This window comes from Empidonax traillii, unplaced genomic scaffold (assembly GCF_003031625.1).
Source record: "Empidonax traillii isolate 1590-97213 ecotype Southwest subspecies unplaced genomic scaffold, ASM303162v1 scaffold579:size954524, whole genome shotgun sequence".
Classification (NCBI taxonomy): Eukaryota; Metazoa; Chordata; class Aves; order Passeriformes; family Tyrannidae; genus Empidonax; species Empidonax traillii.
The window spans coordinates 603,552-619,812 of record NW_020955772.1 but is presented as its reverse complement, the minus strand read 5'-3'; the positions used below and the strand labels follow the sequence as shown (position 1 = coordinate 619,812).

At 49.8% G+C, this 16,261-nt stretch overlaps 1 protein-coding gene across 2 annotated transcripts in view; it reads left to right on the top strand.

Annotated features, from left to right (window-relative positions):
• The window catches only part of LGR6 (leucine rich repeat containing G protein-coupled receptor 6), a 113,370-nt gene that overhangs the window by 52,269 nt on the left and 44,840 nt on the right, over positions 1–16,261 (top strand). For both annotated transcript variants that reach the window (XM_027898106.1, XM_027898105.1), the window contains one exon: positions 574–645. In XM_027898106.1, coding sequence (XP_027753907.1) covers positions 574–645 — 72 coding nt within the window. The remainder of the gene's footprint in view (positions 1–573; positions 646–16,261) is intronic.

Sequence of the window (16,261 nt, the reverse complement as noted above, 5' to 3'; positions counted from 1 at the left end):
CCTGAGCTGGTTGGGTTTTTTTTCCCACAACAGCTCCAGTTACCTCTGCAAGTGGTGCCAAGGCTGCAGAGCCCCTCAGGGAACAGCTGTGGAGTGGTTCCTCACCCGCTGTGTCTGCAGCTGGCCTGCAGTGGGATAGGAAACCTGCCCAGGGGCTGGTTTCCATCACCCTGCAGAGGTAACCACAGCTGACACAGGCGGGGAGAGGGGATGACTTACACCAGGATAAACACGGCTGAGGGCACTGGGATAACAGATGCACGTCTGCAGGGCAAAGGCCCCCCTTATGGTCACATCCTCCAAGTGGACCCCTATTTCAGCACCAAACTCTCCCCTCTGCTGCAGGTCCTGGGCCAGCCAGGGCTGCAGCTCACCTGCCAGCACAGCCTGCAGCTTGCTCAAGAGCCCTGCGTGGCCAACACCTCCAGCTTTTCCACTGAGAGCCCAGGACAGCTTCAGAAACGTGCAGCAACATCCTCCATTTTGTGTCAGGCTTTTCTTTTTTTTTTTTTTTTTTTTTTTTTTTTTTTTTTTTTTTTTTTTTTAACAAAGTTTTCTTTTTTCTAATTATAGGATGTTGCAGAACAATCAGCTGAGTCGCATCCCTGCAGAGGCACTGAGAGATCTTCCAAACCTCCAATCTCTGTAAGTCATTAAAAATCAATGCTGCGAGCTGCACGGTCCCTTGGGGGCCCCAGGCTTCCCAGCACTTGAGTCATTAGTTCCTTTGTCAAGGATGTTCTGTTCCTTCTTCCTTTTCTTTTCCAATTTATGCAAAGATTACTGTCACTTAGGGTAGAAGGGAGGAGAGGGCAGTTTTCAAGGAAGAAGCACTGTCTTGGTAGAGGATGTTGAAATTACAGCTCCCCATGTGTGCATCGTGATGAAAAGGCCACCAGCGCCAACTCATATTTCAAGGAACGTTGGAAAATATCCACCCAAAGAGTCTCTGTCCTCTCCACTGTGGACCACAGTGGGGAAGGGACCTGCCAGGGAGCACAGAGGACACTCTGGTCTGTCAGCGTGCGAGTTGGGCTGTTTTACCCAAAAAAAGAAGGGTCATTGTGTCAGGGTAGAAATGCTTTAAAACACTTTGGGCAGTTCAGCCCCGAGAAGAAGCTGAGGCTTGTGATTGTGCTTTTTTGTTTAAACTATATCCACAGCAGGTTTTTGCTACTGTGTCCACTAAAAATCACAGGACTCTGAAATACTTGCAGTTTTTCTGTGTGTGGGCAAAGTTGCAAACTGACCCTGATGGTGTCACTGAGTTTAGGGAAGGTGTGTTTGGGAGTTGCCCAGGCAGTGTAGGCAGCACTGCTGAAGCTTGGAAGAGTGTTCTGAGTTGGGCTGAGCCACTGAAAAACTGACTTTATCCCTAATCCTTAACTTCAGCCCCAGTCTCACACAGCCCTTTCATCACAAAAAACATTGCTTGGGGGCAGTTTCTGGGAATCTCCAGGACAATCTCCTGCTTGGAGCAGGACTACCCCAAAAACTCAGTGGGGCAGTTGCAGCTTTGTCTACCCAAGCACAGAGATTCCCCCCAGCTGGTGGCCTGGCCTGGGCCTGTTCTTTCTGGGGAAGAAGCTTTTTCTCCAGTCCAACCTAAACCTCCTGGCAGGTAATTTGCGGCCGTTACTCTTTGTTTGACCACCTGAAACCACCGTGAAGAGCTTGGCTTCATCACCTCTGGTTGTGGGTCATGAACAGGACTCCTCTTTGCCTCTTCTCTGCTGAGTGAAACCAACCCAGCTCCTTCTACCTCAACTCATGAGGGACCCTGCCTCAGTCACCAGCCCTCCCCTGCACCCATCTGCTTCCTCTTCATCCTTCTTACACTGGGCAGCCCCAAACTGGTCACAATTCTCCATGTGTGGCCCTCCCAGCATCAAGTAGGAGTTTCTGTAAATATTAATTTAAATATTAATTTGCAATGGGGGTGTTTGCTGTGCAGGATATGAATGTTCTTTCTGCCAGGAGAAAGTTTGAAACCTTTGTTGTTGAAACATGGTTGGCACATGGTTGTGGTTGTTATTAAATTGTGTTGACATCACCCCCAGTGCCAGAGTCAAGACCCCCTCCAACTCCAGGGATTTGGAGATTAGATTGTTTTCTGAGTGATTTCCATTCCAAGGGGAGCATGACATGGAAGATCACTGCAAGGGGGCTGCCCCTTTCCCCCCCCTCTGCCTGTCTCTCCTCTGCCTGTGAAAGCCTGTAACAACCAGTGCTGCCAGAACCCATGGCTGGATAGACCCAGTCGTTGTTTCTGAAGGTTCAGCACCTGCACAGCCACCCCTGCAGCTTGGACCACCCCTCCTGGGCCACTGATGGATGGCCACCTTGTCTGGTGCTGTGAGGCCCACGTGCTCCATCTCCTCAGCCCACAACCCCCGCCAAAACACCACATGGCACGTGAGAAACGCAAAACACTCCAAGGAGCCGCTCACAGCGCTTTGGGGATCGTTTAAGGTGCAGGGTGGGAGGATGGCTTGGCGTGAATCAGCACAGAGGCACCTGTTCCTGGTGCACGGAGGCCACCTCACCCAGCGAGGGTTCCCCAAATGTCTCCAAAGCTGGGTGAGGGAGAGGTAAGGCCAGCTGGGATCTGGTGATCTTCCTGCAGAAACTGAACAGTGAAACCAAATTTTAGGAAGAAATTAGTTACCTTAGACAACCTGAAGGAGATTGGGCTTGACCTTAAAGCTCCTCTCATTCCAACCCCCTGCCATGGGCAGGGACACTTTCCAATAGACCACAATGCCCCAGTCTGGACTTGAACACTTCCAGGGATGGGGCAGCCACAGCTTCCCATGGCAGAAGACACTGACCTCCATCTCACTACAACCTTCTTTCAAGCAGCTGTAGAGAACAACTTTCTCCTCTTCACACAAAAACTGCACAACAGCTGCTCACCTCAGACCAAGAGGCTCCATGCAGGTCTTATTAGAGTGATTTTTTCCCCCCACACACACAGTTTTTCAAATACCTGAGTCATTTTCCACAAGTTTATGAGGCTCTTGTGTGTTCACTGCCAAAAAATCAGCCAGCCTGGAACACCTATAGGTCACCCACAGCACAGTTTCCAAGCGTTACTGGTCGGGTTATCTGAGATCCAGCGTTATTTGGGTTGCCCAGAGATGACTTTTTTCCACTCAGAAGGGGAAGTGGCTTTGTGGCACATCCCCACAGCCCATGAGTTACTGGACTGGAACAGCACTTGGTGCAATATTAACTCTCTGTTTGCAAGTTGGCAACACATGCCAAGCAGGCAGGACAGCTGGGAAGGGGGTGAGAATGGGAGCCGGCAGGAATGGGGTGGAACAGCAGTTCCAGACAGAAAGGGATTGTGTGCTGGTTATTTTCTTGCTCTTTCAGATGTTTGCATTTGGTGTCCATGTTTGTCATTCTGGGATTCAGGCAGCACTTGGAGGGAAAGTGTGTATCCCTCAGGGACAAACTGACAAAGGAGAAAAAAGGCAGGCTTCTCAATGCAAAAGTCTTTTCTCAGGGTTACAACTGAAGCAGTCAAACTAAGTGGAGGCTGGGAGCAATTGTTTTGAGTGTAGCTCTACCAGAAGAACTTCCCAAACCATGCAGGGGATGAGGCGGCCAGACAAGTGGGACAGAAAGGATTGTTTCAGCCACTATGGGACAGAGAGATGCTGGCATTTGCTGCCTGAACAGCAGAGAGTTAGAGCTGAAATGTGGCAAAAAAACTGTGTCAGTGGAGTCTCTGAAACAGGAAAGCAAAAAAACAATGATTGTTGAACTCCAGTTGTCTCCAGATGTGGCAGCTGTCTTGGCTTCTGGGCATTCGAAGAGGATGAGATAGGACACATGCACCCAAGCTTTGGTGGCACTTGGAATTGAACTGTGAGGTCCCTGAAATCCCTCAGTACAGGTCCTGGCTCAAAGTGCTGGCCAGTGAAGGCAGCAGATGCTCCTCCGGCTCTGGAGGATGTGTGCTGTGAGATGTGGAACAGCTGGAGGTCTGAAGAAAGTCTGTGAGTCCCAGACAGCTCAAGGAGAGGGAAGTGTGGGCAGAAAGAAACTCCAATAAATGCTGTCACTCAGGGAACAGAAAGGAAGTCATTCCTCGTTTTTATGGGGTGATGGTGCACGTGGAAGTCGGAGTGCCCTGCCCAGAACGATCAGAGTCAGTGGCACAGTCAGGGCGTGAACTCTCTGCTCCAGAATGTCTTGTCCCCAGCAAAGCCTGTTCCACCCTGGAGCCCTCTGGCATTGCACATGCACCCTGAATGCCTTCCCACACAGCTCCACAAGGGCTCCAGCTCTTCTTCCTTCCTCTCCTTCTCAGGGAGAGGAAGCAGCAGCTCCCTGGACAGACAGAATGCCAAAAAAAAAAAAAAAATTATTCAGGCAAATTTAGGGGAGATGGGACGGTCAGGGTGTTCTCCTGGGGATCCTCTCCAAGAGGAGTTTCCCATTGGATCTCTGTGTGATCCCCCCACACCTTTTCTAACCAAGGAAGATGGGGTCCTGAGTTTTGGCAAATAATATTTCAAACAGGGCTTCCTCCTGCAGACTCTCACACAGGTGCTGGGAAGACTGGCCGACCAGGAGGAGGTTTTCAATCATTCAGCATAACTCTGTGCCAGAGGAATTTGTAGGTCCAGGATGCCCACTGTCCATCACCTCATGTGCTGACCCAAAGCTTGGCTGCTCCAGGTTGGACCACAGCAGGGATTTCCTGTGGTCTGTGCCACCCCTCGTCAGAGGGAGGCACCCACTGTGGGGGTTCAGCTTTCCCCAAACAGGGATGCCCATCCTTCACTCTGCCCCGCGGATGCCAGCCAGCCTGAGGGGGCAAATCCACCCCAACAGCCCCATCTACATCAGGCACCCCTCTCTTTACAAACACCCTTCCCCACAGGCCCTCTGAAGCTGCAGCCACGCCTGTGGGGCCAGAACCAGACCTGCCCTGCTCCCTGTCAGCTCCAGGATGTGAAGGCATCACAGCCTGGAGCCCAAGCTGTCAGGAGGGAGACCTTGGCAGAGATCACCAGATGAACACAAAGAGGAATTTGGATTTCAAAAGAAGGGAAAGGCAAAGCTCTGGAGGCTGAGCCTCCTACCAAGTGTGAAGGGAGCTGCTTCCCAGCAGGCTTGATTTATCTGGGAAGCATGTTGGGAAGCCCAGTGGGGAGGATTAGAAAGAACACGCACACCTGATGGCAACGCTCTGAGCCCTGCACGGGGTGCCAGAGCTTTACGTAATGCTCAGCTCCAGTTGTGATCCCCCTGGCAGAGGATCTGCTTGCCAGTGGTTTATAGGTGCAGTAACAACATACCATGTGTATTCTGGAAGAGTCGTGTGTCAGTCTAATTAACGACTTTGTGGTTTGTGAGCACTTACCTAAAGCAGATGGGCACTGTGTCTGTTCCTCTGCCAGGCAGAAGGAGTCCAAGGTATTTCAAAGTAAGCAGGTGCTATAAATTATAATTACCAAGCTTGCCGAGGTAGAGAGAGCAGAGAGGGGAAAAAAAAAAAAAAACAACTGAAGGATTAAGAGATCAAGATAAACTCCTCGTTTTTCTTTCTCAAGTATCTATGGAAAGCTCTTTCAGGAGTTTCTCGTAGATCAGCACTTTGGGAAGGTGCTTAGCATGTGTCAGGCTCGTTTGGGTGGGTGTTGCCTACATCAGCTTGCTGCGGGGAGATTAATGCCAGCCAGAGGAGTGTCAGAGCTTTTCCAGCATGGAGGGCTGTGTGGTGGACTCTGGAAAGCCATCACAGTTCTCTGACTCAGCTTGCACTCCCCACCATGTCCTCCTCTGTCATCAGACTCTCCCGTCCCTCAGTCACGCTCCAGTCCCTGCTCAGCCTCCAAGAGCAGCAGTAGCACCTCCTTTCATGAGGACTCAGGACCCTGCAGCACCAAATCAGATTCTTCTTGACTCCTTTCCACCTTGCACTTTGGGTTTTCTCTTGGCAAACGCTGCCTGAAACAGCCCAAGAGGTCCCATTCCCTGGGATCCTGTGCTCGCCATCATTTTAGTTCCCCTTTCTCCTTCCCAGTCTTTGTTCTGTGCATTCCTCTGGAATATTTGCAGGATTCTCTCATCACTCCACCAAAACCCTGCTGTTCTCAGCTGAAATCAGCTGCAGTCTCCCTGAGGAGGGCTCTGGTCCCATCAGCACCATTTCCACTAACAGCACCTGCCCATTTCAGATGCCCTTATGACAGCAGTGCTGTCCCCCTCACGCTGCTCCTGCAGAAGGATTTGATGCCTTCACGAGCTGATGGGATGCAAACTGTGTCATAGACATTGCTCTTTAAAATATTGAAAGCATTTTCATGTTTACTACAAGTGTAATTTCCCATTATATTCTAATTTCACTCCAGCTGTATTGAGTTATAATCTCTAAGTGGTGAAACAGCCTGACATGTAACTCCCTGCATGCAGGTTAATTGTACCTCTAACTAAAACAATCCACTTCCTCCACCCCTTTGGTTTGCCACTGCTCTGATATATTTAGCAGAAACCATTCGGACTCCTTTGGAAATGCAACGAAGACTGCTTCATCCCCTGTCCCTAAAGGCAGGCAATTATTTTTCTACATATGGCCAGAGATTAAAATGCAAAAAAAATGACTTATAGCAATTTGAGAACATGTGGGCTTTGATGTTGACAAAGGAAAGAAGCTCTTCCCACCTGGTCAGATCCTCACAAGCACATAAACTCTTGTGACAGAAGGGATCAGCATGGCCTGAAGAGCTCAGTCAGTTCATTCCTCACTTCACTTCTTTGATCTGTTTGAGATTTGACAGTTTGCTGTTCACCGCAGTATTCTCCTCCATAAATCACACGTGACGCACTGAGGTTTTTGGAGGGTGTTGTTCCCATTGGTTGTTCAGAGGATAAAAGCTGTGGAAAGAACAGATATCTGTACAGTCAACATAACACAGCAGTGACATATGGCCTGTTGGCACAGGAGCTGTCTCGTGGCAAGACCACCTCAGCCCTGTGACCTGATTTACTGGCTGCAGGCTCTTCCTGAAGCACAAGGAAAGGGAAGTCAGGGAAGAGCAGTGAGGTAGCTCTTACGGCATCCCTGAAGACAGACTGAAGCAAAGCAACCACAAAGATTTCCTTGGTGATGATTGTTGCTGCTGAGAGCGTGCCTGCAGCAGGAGAAAGAGCCCAGGACAAGTATCACGGTGCAGGCAGCATGCTAAAGAAGGTTGACCCATTCTAGAGGACACTTTGCTGCCCAAAACCTTCCTGTGCCATCTCTGAAATCCCCTTTTCCCTGAGGCTCCTCTTCCCAGCAGCCAGCTCTGGAGAGCAGCACAGCTGAGTCAGTGGAGCTTTCTCCCCATTCCTGTTTTCAGAAGTCTGATCTCCATAATTTGGTGTTTCAGGGGTTTAATAGCATTTCTACAAAGAAAGTGGTCTAGGAGGGTCCAAGAGCAGGCATCGACCACATTCAAGTGAAAACTTGAGGCAGATGTGCCACACATCTGGATGTACTGCAGGTAACTTCCAGGCACTGATGCAGCCACGGTGTGATGAGTCCTTGCTGAAGTTTGAGAGTGATACAATTTGGATTCAGGTGGGCAGATGTCCCTGGAAGGGACTGGGGCTTTCCTCATGAGGCCACCTCTCATAATTTGGTTTCAGTTATGATAAGCCAAATTCAGAGGAGTTGCCACTTTTTGGCACAGATTTTGAGCAGACAACATTTTTCTGGTTCCATCTACCACAGGCTGTCATCCAACCTGCCTCTCTCTAGGTCTTCACTTCACCCAGCTGTGGTGGAAGATCTGTGCTTGTCACCAGGACTGGCAGGAATAGCTTAGCAAGATCAGACCAGGGTTGAGGGGAAAAGGTTGCATTAGAATATAGATCAAGATTCAGATTTTGGACTCGTTCCTCTGCTTATACTGACCTGATCCAAACCCAGGTCTGGGTTCAAAGATGGGATGTTGAAGAGCTGGAACCAGGAGACTGGTGTCTTTGTGCCTCTGCTGTGTCCAGGGTGCTAGATCCTTCACTCGTGGTGGGAGATCCTAAAATACCACCAGGAAGGAGATCAAATTGTTCTGAGTCACCTCCATGGCCTCACTACCCAACCTTTCTTCCCTCAGAGTAAAGTTTCTGCTGTGCCCACATCTCCCTCGGGCACACCAGGTGGATTTGTCTCCTCTGACTGTAGCTGTCTAGGTATTACTCACCTCACCTCATCAGCAGTGCAAAATGATCAGCATCTCCAGAGGGTGAATCATCTGTTATCTCAGAGCCCTGTCTGGGGGATGAATCACTCTCTGGAGGACTCTGCTTTTCTCTTCTGGCTATGGAAAGACCCTATAATTGGTTTCAAGCTCTGTGTGGAGAAGGCTGGGCGAGATGTGGTTTTCCTACCCTTGGAGAGCCAAAACCCAAAAAATGTCCCTGTCCCCACCCCTCACTTTTATCTGTCAAAAACTGCCCCCCCAAGCTGACACAAGACCATCAGAGCGTGGGTACCAAAGCAGACACTTGTGTAGCCCTCAGGGAAACCTCTCAGAGGAGACCACCGTGCCCAAAAATACAAGTGCAAGGAGCAGCTTTACCCTCTGACCAGGGAGGCATTTCTCTGCATTTCAGAGCTGGAGGGATTTGACTTTGTAACCAAAGCTCTGGGGGCAAATCAGAAATGAGGCATGGCTACTGGGTACATCACAGGCATGGGGGATTTTTTTTGCTGTCAGTAGGAGGAACTCAGCTGGTCAGATTAGAGCCTTTTCTGCTTAGGAGTAAAAAAGCATGAAATGCAATGTGGTTATCCCACTACAATGACCTCAATAGCTTTCTTGAGAGGAAGATTTAAAGACCACACACAAGCTGTTGAATGTAGCATCTTCAAGGAACAGTTCTCTTTAGCAGTGCCCCCATAAATCCCTGCCTGCATTTGTTCTCCATCCATTATTTGTTGCCTTTGAGCCGATGAGTTGATGTGGAGTTTATGTAAAGGCAATGTCCATATGTTTGTGGACAAGAAATGCAAGTCTCATGCTTGGGAGTGTCCATGCTGTGAATGATCCCTGGATTCATCTCCCAGGAAGACAAGAGTGTTGTGTTGTTTGTCAGACTAACAGCTAAAAGTTTAGCCAACTTCAGTCACTTCAGAGCTGGGAAATAACACAGAAAAACAGGTGTCTGCAGGAATTGCTACCTCCTCCCAAGAATGGTGGATGTGATATAAGACATAGAAACTAATGCATCAGATGCCTCATTTGTGCACGCTGTGTGTAAAAAGCAGCATCTTCATCTCCTCACAGCTTTTGAAATTCCTTCCTGGGATGTGTAGGGAGTAGGTCATTCAGCTCCCAGCAACCTTGAGCTGGGCCATCACGTGGCCCCGTGACGATCCCCTGAGTCGATTCCTCTCTTGACACTTCACTTCCTAATTTTCCCATTCCTTGAGCTGGTGGTTGGCAACACTCAGAAGGGGGTGATGATGAGGGACCCCCTTGCCACGCCCCAGCACCTCCAGAATCCACCAGCTGTGCTGCCAAGTGAAGAGGTCACAGCAGGGGTGGGTGGTTTGAGCCGTGTTTGTCCAGCAGCTTGGCAGTGGTTACACCTCCCTGGCTGTCCCCACCAGGTGCTCTGGGCACCTCCAAACTCTGTGTTGACTGTAGCAATCCAGCAGGGCCACCAGGAGCTCCATTTGGATAATGGAGCTTACACCAAGCTGAAACTGGTTGCTGCATATCTGTCTAGATTGTTCCTACCCTTCTCTGCCCAGGCTGCAGTGACTGCAGTACTCCCTTTCCATAAGCAAATGTCCCTCAGAAGAGACTCTGGCAAACACTTTAGCATAATTCCACCCTCACACCCCTCTCCTATGCAGTGTCACTTCCCATCTCAGGCTGTAAGAGCTCTCAGGAAGAGGCACATGCTACCCTGACTGCCCTCAGTGTGAGAAATAATAATCACAGCTCTCACCCGCAATCCACACACACACTCTCGCCTCCTGAAGTCATATAGTACGTTCCAGTGTGTTTTCCACTGACCTTTATTATGGGGACTCATGAACCTTAACCCAGTGGTTTATCCAGGCAAGCACCCGAGGCACACTGCAGGTCCCTGGTGACAATCAGTGGGCACGATGGACAATGGATCCCAGATGATCCACGCAGTAGATGCAGTCACATCACAGGGAAGATGGGTCCCAGATGTTCCATGCAGTAGATGTGTCAGTGCAAAAGGGAGATGGGTCCCAGATGTACGAGCACTGATGTGGAAGCGCTCCTGGTGGACCACGGAGAAGCTTCAGGTAAACTGGAGATAGGAAGGCAAGCAAGGAATGAAGAATGTATTTAAACTGGCCACATCTATCATAGAATCGTGGAATTGTGGAATGAATTGGGTTGGAAGGGATCTTAGAGCTCAACTCAATCCACCCCCTGACATGGGCAGGGACACCTCCCACCAGCCCAGGTTGCTCCAAGTCCCATCCAACCTGGCCTTGGACACTTCCAGGGATGGGGCAGCCACAGCTTCTCTGGGCAACCTGTGCCAGGGCCTGCCCACCCTCACAGGGAAGAATTTCTTCCCAATATCCCATCTAACCCTGCCCTCTGTCAGTTTGAAGCCATTCCCCCTTGTCCTGTCCCTCCATCCCTTGTCCAAGTCCCTCTCCAGCTCTCCTGGAGCCCCTTTAGGCACTGGAAGGGGCTCTAAGATCTTCCCAGAGCCTTCCCCAGGCTGAACAGCCCCAGCTCTCCCAGCCTGGCTCTAGAGCAGAGGGGATCCAGCCCTTGGAGCATCTCCTTGGCCCCCTCTGGACCCCGTCAAAGAAGCCCCAGAGATGGGCACAGTGCAGGTTTGGCTCTGGAGGTGCCTCAGTGTGCAGGGACCTGTTCAGAGCCCTGTGCCCAGAGCACGGTGTGTCCTGTTCCTGCTGTCCCCCCAAGGGCTATTTCTCCTCCTCTTTCCCAGCTGGCTTGTGTGCCTGACAAACACAAATGTTTCCCACCACGTTGCTTGGTGGGCCTTTGGAACCGCTGTGCTCACTCTCTGGCTGCTTTCTGTGCCTTCTCCATTTCCCTGGGCCTGGCACCATGGCCAAGGGGGGCAATGCCAGGAGCTCAGGGAGATGGCTGGTGTGTGTGTGTGTGTGGGGGGGAGCTGGCACAGCTGCCCAGCTGTCAGCAGTTTCTGTAGAATTTGGCAACCCTTCTTGCACCGTTCTGACCCGAGGGGTTTTGGAGGTGTCTGCAACCGGGGATAACAAAGCCCTCTTGTCTGCACCAAAGGCACTTTGTGTGGAGTCTGGGCATTGCTCTGATTTCATTTCCTGAGCATCCCTTGTGGAGGGCTTCCCAGAGGAACATGCCCCATTAAGTCAGGAGTGAAGACTCTTTGCAGTCCAAACAGAGCCCTGCAAACTTTTCCACCAGCTCTTGTTCCACAGCCAACTGCAAACATGTTTGTGTCTTGAACCTCCATTCGCTGCCTGGGGTTTTCACAAGAGTTTTCAGCCTGGAAATGGAATTAGGCAACACCTGTGAGTGTTGCTTGAGGGCTGTGAACTCTTCTGTGGCAGGGGCAGAGGGCCCAGGTTTAGGAGCAGGCCTGCAAGGCAATAACGTGTCATTCATAAAATCATACAATGCTTTGGGTTGGAAGGGACCTTAAAGGTCCCTGCAATGAGCAGGGACATCTTGAACTATATCAGGTTGCTCAGAGCCTCATTCAACCTTGAATGTTTCCAGGGATGGGACATCCACCATCTATCTCTCTGAGTAACCTGAATTGGTGTTTCAGCACCCTTATCAAAAAGATTTCTTCCTTATATCTAGTCTGGATCTCCCATTTTTTAGTTTAAAACCATCATCCCTTGACCTATTGCTACAGATCCTACTAAAAAATACATCCCCATCTTTTTTATAGGCCCCCTTTAGGCACTGGAAGGGGCTCTAAGGTCTCCCCAGAGCCTTCTCTTCTCCAGGCTGAACAGCCCTAGCTCTCCCAGCCTGTCTCCAGAGCAGAGGGGCTCCAGCCCTCAGTGGCCTCCTCTGGACCCACTCACACAGGTCCATTCTCCCACCATATCTCCAATTCATGGTGACAACAAAAACATAATGGGCAGAGCAGAAATTTAACCCAGTTTCCCTTTTCCAGGTGAGCACTGCAGTCCCTGGCTGCCTTTGTTCCATCCCAGTTGATATTAGTTGATGGGAGAAGCCCTTGCTCTTCCCCTGGGTTATCTGGGCAGGCTCAGGCACCCAGAACCTCCTTCTTCTGCGTGTCCTGGCCCCACCAGCTGCTGTGCCAGGCAGGAAGAGCAGCTGGCTTGCAGGGGAGTGTGGCAGAAGGGGACAAAGTGCCCTCAAGCAGGTGGCTCTGGAGCCATCCTCCCTCCCTCCCTCGCTGTGCCCTCAGCCTCTTGCACAGCAAGTTCCCTGGGAGCTCACCAGCCAGGCACTGACTCAGAGTGTCTGGGAGCTGTGCCTGAGAAAGGAGCTGAGGTGTTGGCCCCAGTCGTTAGTAAGTTATCAGAGAAGCTGAGCTGCAGTGACATCATCTCCTTCTTCTGTTACTACAAGGAACTTAGATCCTATTATGGGAGAGGAGGTAACTCAATCAAGCCTTTCAAGATAAACTCAGACAGGAAGAGAGACACGATTGCCTGAGGGCACCAATTAGACATTTCTGGTGAGATCAGCTCTGTTCAGCTGACACACGTGCACGCTGGGGCCAGGGAGGCAGTCAGCACCTCACTCCAGAGAATGGGTGCCTCAGGGAGGGCTGGGCTTCCTCCCAGGGCTGCTGGGTCAGTCCTCACTCCTTCAACAGCCACAGCTCTTCCTCCAGAACATCCTTTCATTATGTCCTGTGTCCTGCTGTGGACAGAGAATTACAATGCAGAGGAACTCCCTGGTTTGGAGAGAGTACAGCCCAGTCCAGCACCACTCAGTGCTGCCTACGATCTCTGGTGGCAAATCTCCTCCAACTTTGCCAAGAGAAACATCAGCCCAATATATTGCAAAAAATACTGTGAGGATGGGCTGCAGTTTGAGGTCCCACTGATCTGTGGTGGACTGGGCTGTGGGGAACAACCCAGCCTATGCTGCGAGCCAGTTACTGCACATGACTGGTCTAAGGCACCCAAATGGTCAGCTCTTCCTGGCTCTGCTGTGTGTGAGGAAGGAAAACAAACAGCAGCAACAGCCAGGCTGCAGCAAAGGAACCGACTGGCAGGCTCAGGCATCCTCACAGTTAGTGCTGACCTTCTCCCCCCACCGTGGCTCTGCGTGGGTGTGAACATCCACTCAGGGAACAAAGGTGGCAGTGCCTCAGAGCAAGGCACTTCTGATGTTCTTCCGGGCAGCTCACTCTCTACCCACCCCTGCAGTCCTTAAAAAGGAAAATGGAGTAAAGTCTGAGGTGTCTGCAGGCCCTTTTAGGCACTTTTGACTCAGTGTCACCTGGAAGTCATGTAAATGCCCTGTAACTCTCAGCAGCTCTAAAGCCAGGAGCTGAGGCTTTCCAGCAGCTGGTGATTTTCATCAGCTGTTGCTCTTGAATGTCCCCCTTAAAATCAGCTCCTTCTGAATGCAGTGAGCAGGATGATGCTCACAGCAGGGCCCTGCTTGAGCCCGTGAAGTCACTTGGAAGTCTTGTCCGTGCTGACATCTGGAGTCACTGCGTGTCACCCGCTCCCCAGACCCACAGCACTGTCTGACAGCAGGTGTGGGATGAAGTCCCACTCCTAAGCCCTCCAGCAGCTCCGGGAAAGAGGCGTCTTCCTCCGTGAGCAGCCAACGGGTTAATGCTTGCAGGGAAAGCCAACTGAGTGATTTGGTGAAAGAAAGATTAAAACATCTCCGTGGAAGGTGAGGAGCCAGCCCCAGCCTGCGCTGTCCCATTTACCCACTAATCGGCCCAATTATCTCAGGTATAAATCATAACACAAAACACTTACGGAGCCAGAGTCACACACTGAAGAAAGGAGAGAACTGTTGGGTTGGTTTTTGTTTAGTATAATTGATATAATTACCAACAGCTCCGTGCCAAGAACTTCAGCTTTACTGCTTCCAGAAGAGAGTAGAGAGCTGTCTGAAAGCCATAGCAATTAGCAATCCCCACATGCACAGCTTTTATTAGAAAGAATGCACCTCTATTCCAGAAAGAGCCAGCAGCTCCCTGAGGAGCAATTAAACATCCCAGAGACCTTCTGGTGCCAGGAATGCAGCTGTCACTGAACCCATGTTCCCTGTCCCCTCATCAGTGCTGCAAGGGCACATAAAGAGTCCTGCCCATGATGCTGCACATGAAATGCCCTCACCTGTAACTTCCTTGTTCTGAATTTTAACTTCCCTGGCTCCAGGTAGGTGCATCGTGCTGTGCTGAGGTCCAAGCAGGCTGCTGCTTCTGAGGCTGCTCAGGCCCAGCACATCACAACCAGCAGAAGGTCTCCCTGCCACTCCCCTGAGGAATCTGTCTGGGCTCTGATCTCCACACTCTGAAGCATATTAAGACAGTAATTCTGTGGCTGGAGCTCCCCAAGACCTCCCAAGCATGTGACCCCAGAGGGTGGCTCGTGGGCAGTGGCCACAGATTCACAACTCACAACGTTGCCACCAGGCAGCTCCTGCAGAGCTGAGGAGCAGGAGAGCTGGGGCTCACCTGAGTGACCTCTCACTGCCAACGAGGTTTTGAGATGGAGCAGAGTCTGGCTTGGAGCTGCAGCAAGTCATCAAAGTTATTGCCCCTGTACTAACCAGAGGGAAGTGTCCCTTAAAAAAATCCCCCAAGCTGCCTCACTGGCACTTTTCATAAGGATTGGACTGGGGGGAAAAGGATCTTTCCTGAGAGAATGCTAAACATCCCTGGAGCAAAGCCATCAACATTAATGGTTTCCCCAGCTCCTGGGGCACTGTCACGCTGAAAACAAACTCCCTTGGGGGTCGTATCTCTTCACCCAAGAGTTCATGAAAAGGGTGGGACATAAAACCAGACATCCATGGGCACCACCTTGCTCTTCTGTCCCTGTCCCAGCTCAGCCTGGTGTACCAATCTTTGGCTCTGCTTTAGCATCTCCATTTCTGAAAGCTTAGTTTGGTTTTGAGAAATGGTAACTGTTCTCTGCGGATATTTTCGTTGTCTGGTCTTTAATTAATTAAACTTGAAACTGAGCGTTCGCTTTAAAACAATTTTCAGTAAACATATAGGGATTTGGATGAAAGAATGTCTGCAGGAAAAGTAAGCAATGCTGCTTCTTTGTTGGTTTTTTGGGTTTTTTTTAGCAGATTATGATGCCAAAAACTAACAGACTTCTTATGCTGAGGAAGAAGTGGGAAAAAATAAGAAAAGATTAACCTTTCCTACACAATTTTGGTCAGAGAGTTCTTGTTTGTCCTAAAACATTTTCATGGAAGTTTTCAAATAGCTTTGATCTTACCTTGAGCTGCTGCAGGGTTTGCTTTTCCGCTCTTTACTTGTTGGGTTTGTTGTCTCAGAAAGATGAATGATGCTATTTGCTGACAAGATTGCAGTCTTGGGGACAGCTGGTAAATTGAGGCAGAACTTGAAACATGCCCACCCTCTTCGACGGGAAAATTCACAGTTCATTGTCTTATGTCAGCCCTCTGAGCAAAGATGCAAGTCCTGTGGCAGTGGAAGTGAGATTTGGGTGTGATGTGCTTTTCTCATCCACAGAGGAATCAACAGAGCTGGCTGAGAAACTCTCAGCTGAACAGCCTTGCACCAGAAAATGTCACTTCGTGGCAGTGCAAGAGTAGTGGAACCTGGGAAAATAGAATCACAGTGTCTGGATGTTTGCTCCAGTGTTCAACTTTAATCAAAAATATTACTTTATACATTATAGGTAACTATAGTCAAGAATATTAATTTGTTTACCACACTCCTTTTTGGAGGATTGTTGAGTTGAGGGCTAGGCCATGACAGCTCTGTTAACTTCCTTCTCTCATGCTTCGATAAGAGACAAAGTGCTTTCTCTTTGCAATCTGAATTCAGAGATCTTTCCTTCAGATAGCTTGGAAAAATAAAATAAGCTCTGTTGGCTGATGGAAATTAAAATTTGCTTTTTCCTTGGTATAATTGTTTCCTGGTATTTCATCCAAATGTGAAGTGCTTTCCTCTTATATTTTGGTTTTAAAATCTACAGATAACACATTGTATCCTGCTCACCATTGTTGCAATAAGAGATCTTTAGAGAGATGATTTCCTAACCTAATTTTTAAACTTTTTTTTTTTTTTTCGTAATAAGCTCAATATT